This window comes from Bubalus kerabau, chromosome 1 (genome assembly GCF_029407905.1).
Source record: "Bubalus kerabau isolate K-KA32 ecotype Philippines breed swamp buffalo chromosome 1, PCC_UOA_SB_1v2, whole genome shotgun sequence".
NCBI lineage: Eukaryota > Metazoa > Chordata > Mammalia > Artiodactyla > Bovidae > Bubalus > Bubalus kerabau.
In genome coordinates this window covers 10,583,708-10,602,646 of record NC_073624.1, presented here as the reverse complement: position 1 = coordinate 10,602,646, position 18,939 = coordinate 10,583,708, and the positions used below count along the sequence as shown (strand labels likewise).

Sequence of the window (18,939 nt, the reverse complement as noted above, 5' to 3'; positions counted from 1 at the left end):
GAACCCTATCTGGTTGCAGAACTAAGATCCCACATACTGCATGGCATCTCCAAAAAAAAAAAAAGAAGACTGAGAAGACCAATTGAATTGGTCAATGAGCATGTGCATAAGCTGACCAAAAGCCAAGCCAGACTTCGGGATGGAAAGGATGCACCCTCTAGGGAGCGGCTGGGATGCAGGCTGAAAGATGTGGCCAACTCCCTCAGCTCAAGGCTCCCCCGCCAAACCTCACTGGAGCCTGGTGGGCAGCCACTGGCATTCCTGGGTCCCCAAAGGGGAGGCGACCCTTAGCTGTGCCCTGCCCCCTCCACTTGAGCGCCAGAGAGGACTCCCTGCCCAGAGACCGCCTCCTTCCCATAAGCCCCGTGCCTCGGCCCACCCAGCCTGCAGGGTGAACTGAGGGAGCAGCTGAGCTCTGTGATTACAGTCCAAGGGGCCTGGTTCCTCAGGACAGGGGAGGAGGGGGGGCCTCCTGAACTCCAGGCAGCCAGTCCCACCTAGCAGCTCCCAGTCCCCAGCTGAGAGGCATTTGTTCTGCATTCTGCACGGTGATTATAGCTCTGCCAGGGTTAACCCCTGCATTCCTGGGCACAGTCCCTTGACAAGGTAAAGAAGGGGACCACAGGAAATTGGGAGAGGAGAAAACCATGGGAAATGGGGACTGTCCATCCCTGCATCTTTCACGAGGATGCCCAGACTCCTCCCTTTCTCCCATTTCCAGAAAAAAAAACTGAGTTGGATCCTTCAATCAGGAGTGGAGCCAGGAACAGGAATGCAGCCTACATAGAGAAGTACTTCTATCTGGAGGGAGGCTTAGAAAGACGGGAGAGTGCCTCTGGCCTCAGTTTACCTATCTGTAAAATGAGGTGCAGAATTTCTGACTCACAGAGTGCCTTACAATGAGCTAGCAGAGACAAAGTGACTGGCACAGAGTAGGAAGTTCGCTAAGTCGTGTCCAACTCTTTGTGACCCCATGGACTGCAGCACGCCAGGCTTCCCTGTCTTTCACTGTCTCCCAGTTTGCTCAAATTCATGTGCATTGAGTTGGTGACGCTATCTAACCATCTCGTCCTCTGCCGCCCTCTTCTCCTTTTGCCCTCAGTCTTCCCCAGCATCAGGGGCTTTTCTAATGAGTCGGCTCTTCACATCAGGTGGTCAAAGTACTGGAGGTTCAGCTTCAGCATCAGTACTTCCAATGAATATTCAGGGTCAATTTCCTTTAGGATTGACTGGTTTGATCTCCTTGCAGTCCAAGGGACTCTCAAGAGTCTTCTCCAGCACCACAGTTCAAAAGTGTCCATTTTTCGGCGTTCAACCTTCTTTATGGTCCAACTCTCATATCCATACATAACGACTGGAAAAGCCAAACCTTTGACTATACAGACCTTTGTCGGTGAAATGATGTCTCTGCTTTTTAATACGCTGTCTAGGTTTGTCATAGCTTTTCTTCCAAGGAGCAAGTGTCTTTTAATTTCAAGGCTGCAGTCACCATAAGCAGTGATTTCGGAGTCCAGGAAAACAAAATCTGTCACTGCTTCCACTTTGTCCCTTCTATTTGCCATGAAGTGATGGGACCTGATGCCATGATCTTAGTTTTTTTAATTCATTGAGGGCCTCTGACATCACACCAAACTGCTTCCTTTGCCAGATGCTCTGGACAATCTTCTGACTAGAGTGATGTATAATTTATTGTCCAACCAGGTCATCTTTGAGAGTGAAAGGAAGTCTTATTAATAATTATCCTGGGATATTGGGCATCATGTGGGACCCTCCTGGGCAAACCAGGACATATGGACAACTTGCCACAGCTGGAGGCTTTGGGAAAGTCATTTTGCTTCTCTGCAAAATGGACACGATGGCAGTATTGTCCCTACAGGGATCTCATATGGATTCAGTGATGAGCAGGTGAGGGGCAGCAGGGCCTGGTTGTTGTTCTGATGTTGTTTAGTTGCTAAGTCATATCCAACTCTCAGTCCTGCTGTTACCTCAGCAAGGGAATTCTCTAAACCTCAGTTTCCCCATCTGTCCTGCTGGGGAAATAACCTCCTCCCTTGGTGGCTAGCATGTGCATTCTGGGAGCCCAAGTGGCACTAGTGGAAAAGAATCTACCTACCAAGGTAGAGGGCTTCCCTTGTGGCTCAGCTGGTAAAGAATTTGACTGTAATGTGGGAGATCTGGGTTCAATCCCCAGTATTATGGCCTGGAGAATTCCATGGACTGTATAGTCCATGGGGTTGCAAAGAGTCAGACACGACTGAGTGACTTTCACTTTCACTTCACTTTCACCAAGGCAGGAGGCATAGGAGACTCCATCCCAGGGTTGGAAAGATCCCTGGAGGAGGAAGTGGCAACCCACTCCGGTATTCTTGCCTGGAGAATCCCATGGACAGAGGAGCCTGGTGGACTACAGTCATGGGGTCGCAAAGAGTCAGACACAACTGAAGCGACTGAGCACGCACATGAAGGAGATGCAGCCAAAAAACCTCCTCTTTCCATGTGTGTGTAAATACTGCCCCTCCTCCTCCAGCCACACCTGCCTCCTGCAAGCGGATCCTTAGTTCTAAGCCTTTGCTTGTTCTGTCTCTTGCCAGGTGTGTGCACATTCCCACCGCCCTTCCCTCTGCCTGTGTGTCCTTTACAGCTTAACTCAGGTATCACCTCTTCCAGGACACCTTGCTGAGCCCCGCCCCTCTCTTGCGGACTATGTTATGGGACTGTGTGCAAGGACAGCCCCCAGATCTTCCCGCTTGTCCTCAGGAGGCTCACAGTCCAAGAGGAATATTGTTCCTCTTGTCTAGTCTCTAAGTTGTGTCCAACTTTTAGGGAACGTTGAATCAGCATAAGCTGGGGATCAGAGAGAGATCCATCTCCCCTCCTTGAGGACAGCACAGAGTCCTGTGCCTGGCTGATTCCCTGACCCTCATGGGTGGAGTTGAGGAGTGCTCAATGAAGCTTCGGGAACCCACCCATCCGAGATGTGACCTCATGTAATTAATTGTTCAGCAAGTCTGCTAGGTGCTGACACAGCAGAGAACACTTAGCCACATAACATCTTATGCCTGCTGTTATTATCCCATTTTACAGATGGGAAAACCAAGGCACGGAAAGGATAAGCAGAGACCAGCACAGGATAGGAAACCAGGCTGTTGGGTTCCAGTGTCCACAGCCTTGACCACAACACCTCACCACTCTACCAGTGGCCTGGCCCCAGTGTGGCTCATGTCTGCGTTCTGGTAACCGCGGGGTGGGGGTGGGGGTGGGGAAGCTGTACTGGAGCAAAAAGGAAAGGGAGGTTAGGAGAAAGGGAGTGGGTATCCCAGCTTGTAGAACTTAAGGTTTAAGCAGGAGTCGGGAATGCAGGGCCTCGCAGATCTGGCTTCCAGGTTCCCCAGACTCCCACAGGGAGCGGCTGGAGAGCCCAGCAAGCGAAGTTGTCAGGTCAGTCACCCCAAGGCCCTGCGAGGAGACGGTGGGAGAGGGTTTGGGAGCTGGGGACCCGAGTCACCTCGCCCGGGCAACCCGCACGTTCCCGGTTCCCCCTGCCCAGGGCAGCCTACAAGAGCCTGACCTGGCGCCCCCTCCAGCTTTCGCAGTCGCCGCTCGGGGCGGCCAGATCGGTGCCCGGGACTGGGGGCCCCGCCCCGCCCGGGGCCTGGAGCAGAGAGGCGGGAGGAGGGAGCGCGCCCACACCCCGCCCCCGCCCCCGGAGCCAGCCCGCGGAGCCCGCGGCCAGGGCGGCGCAGACCGGCCCAGCCACTCGCCAGGGCTGCGCGCGGGGACGCGCTGCCGCCGCCGCCGCGTCCGCCCTTCACCCCAGGCTCCCGGGGCGCGCGGAGAGAAGGTAACCGCGAGCTGGCCCGCTGGTCGTCGAGCCCAAGGTGGGCGTGGACGCGGGCAGGGGGATCGCGGCGCCGAAAGGTCTTGGCACCACCTAGGTTCTTGGGACCGGGGCGGGGGAGGGGGCCAGCCTGCCAAAGATCGCCCCGGGTGCCAAGGGACAGGCCGGGAGCGCCGGCCGCGGGAGCGGCACGGGGACGCTCCAAGTTTTCGGGTGGTTTCGCGCTGGTCCCGGCGAGTAGAGGGCGGCAGAGAATTGGAAGGTAAAGCGGGTTGCTGGAGGAGGGGGCGAGCAGAAGGCCGTCTACGCTCCTTCCTGCCCTGGGAAAAGAAGGGAAGGAACGGGGAGTGGGGCATGTGTCGGAATGTCGGGCCCCTTGGCGAGGCTGGCGGGGAGAGCGGGAAGTAGGGGGGACCGCCGGGGAGATGGTCCAGGCACCCTGCCCCCTCCCCAACCGCCGCATTCCAGGCCCGAGCGGCGGGTGAGGTCATCCCGTCCGGTTCCCCTCGGGCCAAGGCAGCCAGCTGCCCTCTTCCCCGCGGAGCGACGACCCTCCAACACTCTAACCTCATTCCTCCCAGAGGGAATGTTTTCTGGCCAAAATCTTTCCGGGACTTCCCATCCCCACTGCCCTCGAGACTGTTCTGTTCTCGCCAAGCCATCTGAGACTCACGAAGTTTGAAGCCCCTTTTCTGGATCGGGAAACTGAGGCTCAGGTGGCCAAAGGGCTGGCCCGCGGAGGCCGCAGCTGCGCAAAACGCGGCGCAGGGTATGGAGCCGAGGACTTTGGGGAGACGCTGCCCTTAGGCCAATCAGCCTCGGCGTCAAAGGCTGATTCGGCTCTAACTTGGGGTCCGTGGTGCTCCTTCCTACTGTCCCCCTTGACGGCCTGAGAACAGGGTCTCCGCTGCCACTGTGGACAACGTGCTATCCTTTTTCTCGGCTCCGTTTCTGCCTCTTGAAATGGCTGGACTTTGAGGAGCATGAAAAGGCAGCCCCCAGAAAGTTAAACCCTTATTCGGGGAGGCTAGAACAGCCCTAACGGAGACAGGGTCCCTCCGTCCAGCGGTAAGGATGGTGTTACTACCCAGCTGGACACTTGCGGGCGGGGTGCTGTGAGCAGGGAGTGGCTTCCAGGATGAGAGGTGGTGCCCCCTAGGGGCCTGCGGGTGACTCCCAGGTGAGCCCTAGGGTGCCGCCACCCCCACCCGCGTCTCACCCTTGCCTCTGCCCCCTCCCCCACAGCCATCAGACAGCCCTTGGCCTCCTCCAACCACATGCACTTCCACAGCGGCCCCTGTTGGCCTCTCCTAACCGCGAGGTCCCTACTTCCGGCCCCAAACCTTGTCCTTGTGGTCACCACTGCTATTGAGTAAGCTCCTACCAAGTACCCAGGCCTGACTATCTGTAGGGTAAACTGAATCTGCAGGGCTGCGTCTCCTGCCTCCCTGGCCTGCCCTTCTGTGATCAGCGGCTGGGCATCTGCTCAGCACTCCTGGAGCCTTCACCCACTCTCCTGGCATTTACTGTTGAGGTTGGTAGACTCCTGACTTCCCCAATGGCTCAACAGGTAAAGAATGCACCTGCAATGCAGGAGACCCAGGAGATGCAGGTTTGATCCCTAGGTTGGCAAGAGCCCCTGGAGGAGGAAATGACAACTTACTCCATTTTTCTTCCCTGGAAAATCCCATGGACCGAGGAGTCTGGTGGGCTACAGTCCATGGGGCCACAAAGAACCAGACAAGGCTGAGCAACTAACAACAGTAGAATACTGGGGAGATTCCTGGCTATGCCTCTTTTTGCTCTCCAACCTAGGACAAGTCAGTTTCCTTTCCATGTCTCGTTTTTTCCATCTGTAAAATGGGTGTTTGTGAGCATTAGCAGGTAGTATTCCTGGGTTGGTGAGCAAAGAGAGGCCACATACCTGGACAGCCAGAGCCCTGCTTACTCCGGGGCCAGATGGGGCACACCTAATCACCAGCGATACCTGATGATCAGCTTCAAGGGCCAAATAGGCTACATCAAAGTTGAAGCCTCTCCTTCTGTCTCTCCAGAATGAGAGACATTATTAGTGTAAGAATGTTGGCTTTGAACCCAGCCCTGCTTCAGGATCCAAGGGTTTAATTAGAGCGCTTTCCACTCTTAAAACTCTCCTGGGAGAGGACCAGCCTTGTTTTGCACATGGGAAAACAGGTCTCCAGTAGCAGTGTCCTGTCCTTGGCTGCAAAGTGCCACGGGTGTCCCTACAACAGTGGGCAGGGTGGAGAGCCTCTGGAGGTGCCCAGAGGCATTTGAGACATGGGCTTATCACAAGACTCGGGCAGAAGCTGGTGTCTCAAGTCAAAGTGGCCACAGTGGTGGGGTGGGGACCAGGACCCCTTTTGCTGAGAAAGGAGAGGCTGGGGAGAAGTAGGTGTGGCCACATGATGGACATAGTGACCTCTCCTCGTGACATTTCAGAATGACACTCCGCCCGCCCGCCCCCCCCCCCCCCCGCCAAGTTCCCTCCCCTCTGTCCCCAGATTCAATCCTCAGCAGAGCAAGGAAATGGCCCATGCGAGGTACCTGCCACATGACCCTGGCCAAGTTCCTTCTCTCCAAGCCTTGGCTCTTCCTGTAAAATGGGCTAACCCTCCAGCTTCGGGGCTGTTGGAGAATCAGATGACATCATGCAGTGGTTGGCCAACTGCAGAGCACTTCGTTACTTCAGCAAACATTCCACGAGGACATCTTGGTGCCGGGGGTGCCAGGGAAAGGAATGATTCAGATACCGCCCCCCACCCCCCGCCGGGGGGGAGGAGTCAGGGTTGGGGGAGGATCCCATGGTGGGAAGGAAAGAGAATGCAGTCAGAAAACAAAGCAAGCTTTGTCTTCTTGCCTCCTTTGTTTTTATCTTGTTATTTAACCTATTTTGAATTTCAAATAACATTTGAAGGGCAGTATTGAGATTTTTATGCTTGGAGGTGGCAGCAATTTTTTTTTAAAGTTGACGCTCAGATCTAGGTGTTAAGAATCATTATCAACTTTTATCAGCTCAGGTCCCAGGTCTGGGCAGGTAAATGACTTGCCCAAGGTCACACTGTGAGGCCACTAAATCCTCTACCTGCCCTCACTCGGACGGTGGCAAGGGTGAGCCTTTGGCATGAAGGTATCACAGAGAATTCCTGGTACTGATTGGGCACTTGGCCGTGTGCAGAGCCCAAGCTGAGCGCTGGAGGGAGGGAGGCAGGAAAATCCAGGCCCCACCCTTAGAGTGTGTTGCGATCTGGAGAGACAAGACAGGGCTCCACGGGCCACTAAAAGCCACGTGAGTCAGAGGCTCTGAAATGACACCTCTACTCATTCTCTTGACGTGACCTTGAAGAAGCTTGGCCTCTCCGGGCCACAGGAAAACCAAATATGGGAGCATAGGTTCATAGGTGTCCTCCAGTGTATACTCCTAGGGTACTAGAAGGGGTAATGTCAAACCAAGGGAAGCTTAGAGAAGATTGGGATGGGGGAGGAGGGTGAGGAAGAGATCAGGACAGAAGGGAGTAGACAAAGAACAGCTTTTGGCACCAGCTGAGCTTTTTCCAAAACTTGTTCCCTGGTAACAAGGCCTTGACATCAGTTTGAAAAAAATATAATGTTCTTCCTGCGGGCCTTCTCAGAGCCTTGAATGTGCTCAGACATGTAATAAGCAGCTGGAAAAACCACTTTTGACCACAGGATCCTTTTTCCAGGAAGTATTCAGAAAGCGAAGGGTTCTGCTGGTTACACAGCAGTTCATAAAGCCTTTGGCCGTCACCTCCTAGCCTCTGTGAGGGGAAGACAGTTAAACCCACCAAGAAGGAAGGTGACTTAACTCCACCAGCCAGCAGGAGGCAGTGTAGCTTGGGGCTCAAGGGGTCTGGGGTTGGAGGCTCTGCTTCACCATTGCCAACTGTGTAGCCTCAGGCAAATCCCTTCATTTCTTTGGGCTTCCGTGTCTCCTCTGAATCCTATAGTGCCTCCCTCGAGGTTAAATGAATGATGAACATAAGCCATTGGCACTCAGTAGGTGCTTCATCAATGGGGACCATATAATGACCATTCATAGGTTTTAACCAGTATACAGTTGAAGAAGAGCATAGCTCCGTGAATTTTTTGTGCCCCCTCCCAGTCTATATCTCTTCAAAGGCAATCACAATTCCGATTTCTATCACTGTTGTTTTGCTTTGTTGCTGTTGGTTGCTAAGCCCTGCCTGACCCCATGGACTGTAGCCCGCCAGGCTCTTCTGTCATGGGACTGTTTCACCTTCTCTTAAATTTCCTGGATGAGGAATCATGCCACGTGGCCTCCTCTGCGGGTCTGTTCAGCATTTTCTCCATGATCCTCATTTATTCTCTTTAGCTGTTATTATTTGGACCAAGATGCCCCCAGGCCCTCCACTACCTTCTTTCTCTTAGGTCTCCACTCCTGGGCAGGAGAAGGACTGTCTACGTCTGAGGCACGTTTGGTGCCATCTACGTCCTTGGCCAGAACATCTGCAGCTCCTTCCACGGGACTGGGAGCCAGGCCTCGGGGCAGACAAGCCATGGACCCCCCACAGCCTCAGCATGTGGGGGCAGCACCTTAGCACAGAGGGGCAGCCTCCGTCCACCCACTCCTACCAAGAAGGAGGGAGCTGAGAAGTGGACCCTTCACCTAGCCTAGCGCTCTCCCCAGGCCCCGGTGAGCATGGACCAGCAGCTGTGAACAGCCAGAGCCGATGCCGGGCCCCCAGGGGGCCGGAGGAGCCCCGGCCATGAACCTGGGCAAGCTCTCACCCGTGGGCTGGGTGTCCAGCTCGCAGGGGAAGAAGCGGCTGACCGCGGACATGATCAGCCCCCCGCTTGGGGATTTCCGCCACACCATGCATGTGGGCCGCGGCGGGGACGTCTTCGGTGACACGTCCTTCCTCAGCAACCATGGTGGCGGCTCAGGGAGCACCCACCGCTCGCCCCGGGGCTTCCTGGCCAAGAAGCTGCAGCTGGTGCGGAGGGTGGGGGCCCCGCCCCGGAGGATGGCTTCTCCGCCCGCACCCTCACCTGCTCCACCGGCCATCTCCCCCATCATCAAGAACGCCATCTCCCTGCCTCAGCTCAACCAGGCGGCCTACGACAGCCTCGTGGTGGGCAAGCTCAGCTTTGACCGCAGCCCTGCCAGCTCCACGGATGGCCACTCTGCTTACGGTGAGGGCCTGCGCTGTCTGCCCATTTTTCAGGGGCTGAGGTGCAGCGGGTTTGAAGGTTCAGCCAACCCTCCAAGTGAGCTCTTCCCCACAGTAGTTTGGTCTCCATGGAAGTCAGACCCAAACCTGAGATCGTGAATGGCAAGGGTGGGTCACAGGGCGGGAACCAGTTCACTCCCCAAAACACTGAGGTTGAGAGGTGAGGAGGTGGGGGTTGAGTTCTGCCTGCCCCTAAGCTGCCTCCCCTTCTCTGGGCCCTCAGCTAAGCCAGCCCACCACCCTCCTTCCCCTATCCCTTGCCTGCTTCAATGGAAGCAGCTCCCTTGTGTCAGAACAATACAGTGGAGAGAGGTGGAGAGCCAGGGCCCTGGATTCAAATCCTGGTTCTGCCTGATTCTCAGTGAGCACACTGACCTCTGTGAAGTCAAGTCCTGGCCTATATAATGGGCACTTAGGATCACTGCTAAGATTCAGTGAAATGATAACACATATTTGATTGTGGCCTAGAATCTCGCACACAGTAGGTGCTCAGGACACGGGAGCTGTTGCTCTGTTGTTATTTGAACAGAGATTCCTGTAACTTGACAGATTTGGAAAACCCCTCAGAAGCCAGAGGCCCTTCCTGCCAGCGTGGAGTGGGGTGGGTGTCACCTGGGCGCCTCCTGGACAGCTCACTTGAGAACTGGGGCCCCTGCTGCCACCTGGTGACCATTCCCTGCCCTGCAGCTTTGCCCACCACCAGAGGCTTCCTGTGGTGCTCCCTGTCCAGGGGTGATGCTCAGAATCCCACTGAGGACTGGTCCACGGTCCCACCGCTATGTCTCAGGCCTGGTAGTCCTGGAGCCAGGGTCTGAGACAGAGGGCATTTAGAGGGCATTTGCCTGTCCTTTGGGTCTTGATTTCTATGTCGTCACACCGGCTGCTGGTTCTATCCTGTGTCCACAAACCAGTACATGTGCTTGGGTTCACGGCAGGGGACCAGGGGTCATTCAAATTCAGTGTTGGGCCTGAGAGTCAGGAGGTTTGAGCTCCAGGCTCAGCTCCAGCCCATCAGACTTTATGGCCCTGGGCGAGCCTTTCCCCTCGTCCCAAACTGAGCCTCACTTTCTTCATCTGCAAAATGGGAATGAGGATTATGTCAATTTCCAGGGTTGACAGGAAGATTACTCAAGAGACTGTGGGGTTCACTGTATTGGAAAGATGGAGGAAGCTGCAGTCAGATTGGGGGTGGCTTGCTAAAGGCCACATCGCAAGCAGGTGTTGGTCCTGGCTCTGCCTTCCCCAATTCCTGGTTAGGGCCCCCAGCTCTGACCCTCGTCCCTATTTCTCTTCTAGGCCTGGACTCCGGGTTCTGCACCATCTCCCGCCTGCCTCGCCCAGAAAAGCCTCGTGACCGAGACCGTGATAGCTCCTTCCCCGCTGAGCCTGAGCTCCGCCGCTCTGACTCCCTCCTGTCCTTCCGCCTGGACCTCGACCTTGGGCCCTCTCTCCTCACTGAGCTCCTGGGGGCCATGAGCCTCTCAGAAGGCTCTGCAGCTGAGACCCCAGCCCCGGCTCCTGCTGCAAGTCCCTCAGCCTCTGTTGCAAACCCCCCGGCCCCTGCCTCAAGCCCGTCACCTCGTGGATGCTGCCCCAATGGGGTAACCACCAGGTTGGGCCCAGTGGCCGAGGCGAGGGCCAGCGCGGTGGGAGAGGGCCCCCGTGCGCCTGCTGACGAGGGCCCCGGCAGGCACTGGGGCGCTGTCTCGGGTGGCAGCCAAAGCCGCCGCCACTACACTGAGGTGGATGCTCGGGCCGAGGGTTTGGGGGCGCTGTCCCAGGCTCGGGCCTCCTGGGGGAGCCTGGATGAAGAGTGGGGGGCATCCCAGGCAGGCAGCAGGACCCCCGTGCCCAGCACAGTGCAGGCCAACACCTTCGAGTTTGCTGATGCTGAAGAGGACGACGAGGTGAAGGTGTGATCGGCTGGGCACAGGCTGAGAACCCCGGTCAGCCTCCAGGCACCGCCTGCAAGGAACCCAGATGCAGCCCCAGCCCCTGGTGGCTGGGTCTTGCCAACGACAGACGGGAGAACCCAAGTTGTCCCCAGACCTGGGCACACCTCTGCTGGACAGACATGGGAAGGAGGCCAGGGGAGACCAAGCTTGTTCTGGGACCCAGGTGTTCCCCTGGGCCCTGCTCGGCCACCTCACCTCCCTCCACTGCCACTCCGGACCTCCGGACCCAGTAGCCATTCCCTGGGCCCACCCTCCACCCCAGGCCCCCAACCCGCTGGAGGGCCCAGCCTCACAGTGCAGCCTTTGTGTTGGGAAAAATGCCCTTGCTGGGTGGGGGTGGGGAGCCTACCACATAGAGCCTTTGTCTCCTCTCCCGAAGAGACCCTCGGCCCCAGCTCATCCTGGAGTTGCCCCCAGCAGGGTCCCTCCTGCCTTTCTGAGAGCCCCCATGGCTGCCTCCCCAACATTCCCACCGCCGGCCCCATGTCCCAGAAGCCTCAGAAACGTCAGGTGTGTCCTCCTCACTGGGAGGGAGGAGGGTCCCACCTTCCCGTGCACCCCAGACCTGCCTCTGGGTCCTGATTAAAAAGGCTTTTTTTGATAAAAGGTGTCCAGTGAGATGCTTGAGGACCTGGGATGACCGTGTCCGCGCCACCTGCTCGAGTACATTCAGCACTGGGTTTGGAAAGCCAAGGACTCCCCCCACCACCCAACCAGGGCCCCCAGTGTGGGGAGGGACCAAGGCAGGGTGTAATGAGTAACCAGACTGGAATGAATAGCCCTGAGATAAGAAGCCCAGGTGGGAGCCCTTATCTGCAGTTCCGGGAACAGCCCCTGGCCCAGGTGCCTGGAACTGTAATCCCACAGAGCAACTTGGCACTTGTCCTGGTGAAAAAGGGGACTCGCAGGCAGGACCAGTGGCTCAGAGGTGTTTGGAGCTCATCCCCCACTGGGCAGCCTCAGTTTCCTTGTCTGTATCATGAGGACGCTAGCAGCATAAAGATAGTGGAAAACACCACGGTTGGAAAGACTATAAAGGTGGATTCTTTTGTTGGTTCTGAGCCCCAGGGGATGAGGGCAGAGGATTAGGAACAATAGGTGCATCGCAAGGGTCACTGATACCACATGAAAGGACAGCTCTGGGTCAGGAGTCTGCTTGCAGGGATGGGTCTTGCTCTCTGGTGAGGTGCTACCTCACTCTAGCTTGAAGGAGGAGACGAGGAAGTTCTGCACACCCAGGTAGCTCAGGTGGCTGTGGCCCAGCCTGTTGGGAAAGGTCAACTGGTGGCCATCTGGCAGCTTCACCTTGAATTCATTGTTCTCGAAGGTCACGATGAGCTGCAGTGGGAGGGAGGGCATCAGGGAGGCAGGAGGCACCCTGGAAATGGGCTTGGGCCATGACTGGTGGCTCAAACAGTCCCAGCACATGTCTAGGCCAGGGTGCCCCCACCATCTGTGCTCCCCCCTTGAGATGTGTTTTCAGGCCCCTTTCCCCTTTGACCTCACCTTGACTTCTGACCCTGGGCTGAAGCACAAGTGATTGTCCCGTTGCTCCGCCCCCCAGCTGTTGCCATCTCGTGAGTTGCAGACGATGGTGGATTCAGCAAAGCGTGGGTTGAAATGCAGGTTCAGTTTATCTGTCCCCTGGCCCAAATTAATCACAAAGCTGCCAGAGAAGGAGTAAGAAGTGAGAATAAGGGGCCAGCCCTGGGTATAACAGCTTGGGTGGCAGCGTCTTGACCATAAAATTGGTAGAATCACCAAAGGTTGTGTTAATTGAGGTTTGTGCCTTAAAACAAGGGAGGTGACAATTTGATCGGACTTGGCACTGGAGTATCACATTCCATTTAGAGCACAGACTAAGGCTCCTGACAAGTTAACTAATAGTGACATTTCAGGAAATGAAGGTGTCTATCCTTGGGAAAAACTGCCATTCTTAACTATTTGTTGTATGCCTAAGGTGGTGAGCTCCCTGTCATTAGAAGTATGCCATCAGGGGTTGTGTGATCTTTTAGAAAGATCAACAGAGGCCTTGGTTAGACCTTCACGGTTCCTGAGAGTGGGACATTCTGAGTCACGGGGTGTCTCCATTGGGAGGACTCAGGCCAGAGGTATCCCACATTTCTGCAACCTTGAGGGACCCAAGTAGGAGTAAGAGGTGATTTTTCTCTTGGCTCCTACTGGATGCTTCTGCCTGCCTGTCCCCAATCAAAAACTGATTGAGATCAGTCTCAAGAAATGCTGACCCTTGTCCTGCACACAGGACAGCCTAACGCTGACCTGTAGCCCCTGAGGTGAGAAACGTCTTGGATTCCAGTGGAGAGGATGCAAACGAGACCACTAGGCGCCCCCTGGTTGGTGCCCCTGGTTTAGTGCTGGTTGTAGTCGCTAAGTCTGACTTTTGTGACATCATGGACTGTACGGCTAGGCTCCCTGGTCAAGAATACTGGAGTGGGTTGCCATTTCCTTCTCCAGGGGGTCTTCCCGACCCAGGGATTGAACCCTGGTCTCCTGCATCGCAGGTGGATTCTTTACCAACTGAGCTATCCCTGGTTTAATGCATGTGAAAGGCCAGTCCCTGGTCCTTCAGCAGTATCAAGAGGGTAGTGTCCCCGGGGGTTGGGGCTTTCAGTAGAGGCATCTGACTCGCGGAGGCCTGGGCAAAGACCTCAGGGATTTCTCACTTGCCCCTTCCGTGTCTGTTGGGGCCAAGGAATTGAGCACATGGCATCCAATGTGAATTCTGCAGGTCCCCTAACCTGGCCTCAGATGTGAAAGCAGCCCAAATGGAGCCAGCAAGGGTGAGGGAGGGGTGTGAGAGGAGCAGAATGTACAAACGGCCCCCTGGCCAGCGGTCACTCTCACTGTCCCAACATCTCACAAGGCTGCCTTGCCTGCCCCACCTTCCCAGCCAATGCCAGCTCTGTGGCCGGCCCCCTCCCCGTCCTGCCCCACCTGCCCTCCCCTGGGCTCACCCATTAGCACCATCAGCGATCTTGCCCTTGATCTTCAGGCTTGACCCCATCTTCATGTCCATGTTCACAATCTCAAATTTCCCCTGCGCCAACAGAGAAACATCCCACACAAATCAATCACACTCTTCTGCTGGTAAAGCCCACTCGCCAGCATCCTCCCATCCCAACCAGGCCCCAGGCCCCCCTCTCCTTCTCCCCATGTGAGGCCTTGGAGCCAGGAAGGGAAAAAGCCAGAGAGCTCAGATCAAAGTTTCCTGGAGCCCTCTCTTGCCCATTTTGCTTCACTCTCATCCACCCCAGCCTGAAGAATAGCTGGATCTGGAGACATAGGGCCCAGCTAAGGGAACCTCAGTTTGCCCATCTATAAAATGGGTAGAGTGACCCCTGCCAACCTCACTGTTCCTAAATGTGTTCAAGTGATGAGGCACAATGCCCTCGGCAAAATCCCATGAACAAGGGTACGTTTATTTCTTGCACAAACTTGGGAGTCATTTTACGGATAGAAAATGACTGTATTAGGACTTCCCTAGTGGTCCAGTGGCTAAGACTCCACATTCCCAATGCAGGGGGCCCAGGTTCTATCCCTGGCCAGGGAACTAGATCCCACATGCTGCAACTAAGAGTTCGAAAGCCCCAGCTAAAAGATCCCACGTGCTGAAACTAAGAAAGATCCCATGTACCACCATTAAGACACATTGTAGACAAATCTTTTTTTATTTTTTTAAAAGAAAATAACTGTATGACAGGCAAGTCTAGGCCCATCCCAAACAGAGAATCTGTAAAACTCCATCAGTCACATGTCTGAACATGTCCATCAAAGTCCCTCTGTAAACCCCACACTCCTCATCTGTAAAATGGGCTGATCTGATTTATTCATTCAAACCCAGTTCCCAAGCACCCTTGTGACAGATGCTGTCGGATGCCCTGAGGTTAACAGCACCTTCTTCACCCTGGTTTGGAGGATGAGACCTCCCGTTTGTGAAGCCCCTCAAATAGGACTTGGCACAGACTAAAAGCAAATCGAGGGGCTGTGGTCATTAGGCTTACTTGCTACTGTGGGATCCTCCGGCTTCCTATTTTCCCACAGGACCTGGGCAGCGCGTGAATTTCTATACTCTAGTTAGAAGGGAGGTTCTCGAAGCTGGGTTTTCAAACCTCATGATCCAAGCCTGAGAAAATGTCCAGTTATCCATGATTGGAGGGTGTGAGGCTGGGCCAGACAGGATTCAGCAGCCACAAAAGACTTAGAACACTTAATGGGGGAACACATTTAAATTATAGGATTTCTGTTCACTGATGTCTTTTTTTTTTCTGGAGGGAGCTCACTTGGGAAGCCTTGAAACAACTTCCGGGACTGGAGTGCTTCGCTGAAAGTCAAGGGCAGTGTCCGTGGGGGGTAGATTAGGACTCCCCTGCTGGCAGCTGCCTCCTTTCCACCAAGGGGGAAGACAGTCCTCGGGTTCCTACACGGGTGTAGGGCTGCCCAGTTTTCTTGGTGGTGGTGGTTCAGTCGCTCAGTCGTGTCTGACTCTGGTGACCCCATGGACTGTAGTCTGCCAGGCTCCTCTGTCCATGGGATTCTCCAGGCAAGAATACTGGAGTGGGTTGCCATTTCCTTCTCCAGGGGATCTTCCTGACCCAGTGATCAAACCCGGGTCTCTTGTATCTCCTGCATTACAGGTGGATTCTTTACTGACTGAGCCACCAGAGAAGCCCTCTCCTGGAGTCAGTACATTTTAAAAGGAGGCCTGGGGACATCCTTGGTGGTCCAGTAGTTAAGACTCTCTGTGTCCATGCAGGGGCACAGTGTCCATTCCTGGTTGGGGAACTAAGATTCTGCCTGCCACAGGCCATGGCCAAAAATAAAGTAAATAAAAGGAAGGCATGAAAGAGGCCATGCCAAGCCAAGGAGGGTGGAGCATCACGGCACGTTGGACCCTACGATGCTTCAGAGCAGGGTTTTCCAGGCTCAGCGCCCTGGACTTTCCAACTGAATCATTCTCTGCTGTGGGGTTGTCATGTGTGTGTAGGAGGTAGAGCCTCAGGCCGGGTCTCTAACCACCGGATGCCAGTAGCACCCTCCGCCCAAGCAGTGACAACCAAAAATGCCTCCAGATGTCCCCTGTGTGTTAGTCACTCACTCCTGTCTGACTCTTTGCGACCCCATGGACTGTAGCCCACCAGGCTCCTCTGTCCATGGGATTCTCCAGGCAAGGATACTGGAGTGGGTTGCCATTTCCTCCTCCAGGGGATCTTCCCAACCCAGGGATCGCACCCAGGTCTCCTGCATGACAGGTGGATTCTTTACCATCTGAGCCACCAGGGAAGCCCAGATGTCCCCAGGGTAGGGGGCATTTCACTGCCTCTGAGAAAGTGGTGCTCAGAGGCCTAACCCCTCAGATGGGTGCTTAATGTAACATGTGGATCACCAGCCAAAATGGATTAAAATCCTCCTTCAGCCTCTCTTAGAAGGACAGAGAGCAGTCCCCTAGGAGAGGTTATCCCGTCCCTCCCAGAGGAGCATGGGTGACCTGCCAACAAGCAGCCCTTCACGGTGTGGGCCCTGCAGCACGCACAGTCCCCACCAGGCATCATGAGGAGTCTCCGGTCTCCTCCCTGGGATGGTCAGGGTGAGACTGAGGTGGGGAGAAGCACCCTCGCCGCCCCCATGGCTCCTGGAGGCTGCCTGGCTCAGACAGAAAAATCTCGGCCCCTAGAGCTGCTGCAGGGCAGGGCCGAGAGGAAGGCCGGGCTTGGGGATCCATCTGGGCAAACAGGGATCCCCGTGGGAGGGGGCAGGCCTAGTAACCTGTCCCCCCTCCGTAAGGTCTGCAGCACAGAGAGAGACGGGGATGCAAAGCTGGGTGGAGGCAGGTGTCAGTGGTCAGGTGACTAAGCAAGTGACTAGGGCCCAACGGTGCCCCTTATGGACCTTGGTTCCCCCATCTTTTTTTCTTTTAATATTTTGGCCTCACCTCATGGCGTGTAGGATCTTAGTCCCCCGACCAGGGTTTGAACATGTGCCCCCTGCATTGGCAGAGCAGAGTCTTCACCCCTGGTCCACCAGGGACATCCCCCTCCCCTCTCTTTAGTGTAAGAGATTTGGACTAGGAAGTCTCTTAAGAAGGAGGAAAGAAAGGGGAGGGTGAGGAGATCAGGGGAAGGAGAAGTCAGGCACAAAGGTCCTCCCTGAGAGGCAGAGGGTGGGGAGGGCACCATGCGGTGCACGCTGGACCCTCTAGTCACATCCACGCCCACATCCCACCTGTGCTGACTCTCCCAGAAAACTATGTCCCCCTGGAGCCTGTGAATGGGACCTATTTGGAAATAGGACCAAGTTGAGATGAGGTCGTAGTGGTTTAGTGTGGACCTCAAACTCCATATGACTGACATCCTTAGAAGAAGAGGAAATTTGGACCCAGAAACCCAGACACGCAGAGAAGCTGTGTGAAGACAGAGGCAGGGGTTGGAGGGAGACAGCTGCAAGCCCAGGAATACCACAGATTGCCGGCAACAAATAGAAGCTGGAAAAGGCAAGAAAGAACCCTCCCCTAGAGCCTTCGGAGAGAGCAAGTTCCCACCAACACCTGGATTTCAGACCTCAAGCCTCCAAAACTGTGAGAGACTAAATTTGTTACGGCAGCCACAGGAAAGCAATGCACCAGCCTCAGAAGATGCCGTCTGTAACCCAGTTCCCCAAATACAGGAGACAGGCTCAGAGAGGAGTAGTGATTTCTCCAAGGCCACACAGCGGACTACAGCAGAGCAGAGTTTGGAATCAGAGAATCGGGGAGAGACCTTGAAGAAGATCCACTTGACCCCCTGCAATTTACAGATTTTGCTCTAGGGCAAGTCAACCTTCTAGTCTCAATTTCGTCATCTTTTAAAGCTCAGGAGGTGTTAGTGGTTATCCTTGTTGCCGCGATTAATGTTATTGAGAGGAAATTCCCTGGCTGTCCAGAGGTTAGGACTCCAGTGCTTCCACTGCAGTGAGCCCAGGTTTGATCCCTGGTTGGGGAAATAAGATCCTGTAAGCCGAAAGAGATAGGCAAAAAATAAACAAATAAATTACCAATGAGAAAACCAGGCTGGAGGGGGAAAGAGACAGACTCAGAATGGTGGTGGGGGGAACAGAGAGCCTTGATGCTAAAGGACAGTGGAGGTGGTCTGTCCAACTTCCTCCCTACACAGATAAGGCAACCAAAGCTGGAGGGGCAGCGATGCTTTTTCTCCAGCATCCACCCCACCCCCACTCAGGTAAAGATTTGGAGCCGGCGTTCTCACCGACATGGTAGCAGCTCCGGACAGCAGCTCTGGGTTGCTCCTGGAGGTCTGGGCTCAGGGTCTCACCTTGCAGTCCAGCTTATATCCTGGAATATTACACATTAACTCCCCCCAGGCCATAAATGGGGACTTTGTTCCATCCTGCCAGGGTGTCTCTCCACCCGCACCTCCTGGTACCCAGAACAAACAAGCAGAAGGCTCATCGCCCCAGCCCAGCCTGCCCAGCCCAGAGCATCCTCCTGACGTCTCTCCAGCTCAGCCTCCCGCCTCCTCCCTGAGCCCTAGGGGATGTGACCCTGGAAGCAACGCTGCATTGGGCGCCAGGAGCTGGCACAAACCGTGTGAGCGTGGCAGGCCACCCAACAACCCTGAGCCCCACTTTCTCATCCTCAAACAGAGAGACTTGCTTTGTAAAAACCTCTATGCTTCTATGATGTCCAGATTCACTTTGAGAATCTTTTGTTTTCTCTCCTCACCCCATGCTTTTTCTGATTGTACAAGTAAGGTTTTGGGGGGGCGGGTAAAAATTTTTTTTCGTACATCTAAGTTTTAAAAGCAATCCATGGTGGATTTAAAGAAAACATCTAGAAATATCTACAACAAACTAAGTAAAGAAGGGAGTAGAGGGGCTGGGGGTGTGTGGTGGGTAATGGAAT

General features: G+C 55.1%; 2 protein-coding genes across 5 annotated transcripts; one reads left to right on the top strand and one right to left on the bottom strand.

Moving 5' to 3' along the window:
- The first annotated feature begins 3,714 nt into the window (after positions 1–3,714).
- On the top strand, positions 3,715–12,020 carry CDC42EP1 (CDC42 effector protein 1). 4 transcript variants are annotated; one of them, XM_055567237.1, is made up of 3 exons: positions 3,715–3,878; positions 8,267–9,031; positions 10,366–12,020. In XM_055567237.1, the coding sequence occupies exons 2-3, from the start codon at positions 8,569–8,571 to the stop codon at positions 10,986–10,988; spliced, it is 1,086 nt and encodes a 361-aa protein (XP_055423212.1). In that variant the 5' UTR covers positions 3,715–3,878; positions 8,267–8,568; the 3' UTR covers positions 10,989–12,020. The 4 variants fall into 4 exon arrangements, with proteins under 4 accessions (XP_055423212.1, XP_055423220.1, XP_055423201.1 ...); XM_055567245.1 differs by having other exon boundaries at positions 3,715–4,100; XM_055567243.1 differs by having other exon boundaries at positions 3,716–3,841.
- A 198-nt stretch (positions 12,021–12,218) lies between these two features.
- LGALS2 (galectin 2) lies at positions 12,219–14,076 on the bottom strand. The gene is made up of 3 exons (XM_055567255.1): positions 14,000–14,076; positions 12,531–12,690; positions 12,219–12,362 (listed from the first exon to the last, which is right to left on the bottom strand). Exons 1-3 carry the CDS (start codon positions 14,059–14,061, stop codon positions 12,219–12,221), a joined length of 366 nt encoding a protein of 121 aa, XP_055423230.1. The 5' UTR covers positions 14,062–14,076.
- Positions 14,077–18,939: the final 4,863 nt, after the last annotated feature.

Excerpts from the sequence above, each read along its gene's own strand:
- CDC42EP1 (XM_055567237.1), top strand. The coding sequence starts at position 8,569 with ATGCCGGGCCCCCAGGGGGCCGGAGGAGCCCCGGCCATGAACCTGGGC. Across the intron at positions 9,032-10,365 it reads GGATGGCCACTCTGCTTACG|GCCTGGACTCCGGGTTCTGC; the intron begins GTGAGGGCCTGC and ends TTTCTCTTCTAG.
- LGALS2 (XM_055567255.1), bottom strand. The coding sequence starts at position 14,061 with ATGGACATGAAGATGGGGTCAAGCCTGAAGATCAAGGGCAAGATCGCT. Across the intron at positions 12,691-13,999 it reads ATCGCTGATGGTGCTAATGG|CTTTGTGATTAATTTGGGCC; the intron begins GTGAGCCCAGGG and ends CTTCTCTGGCAG. Across the intron at positions 12,363-12,530 it reads GCCCAGGGTCAGAAGTCAAG|CTCATCGTGACCTTCGAGAA; the intron begins GTGAGGTCAAAG and ends CTCCCACTGCAG.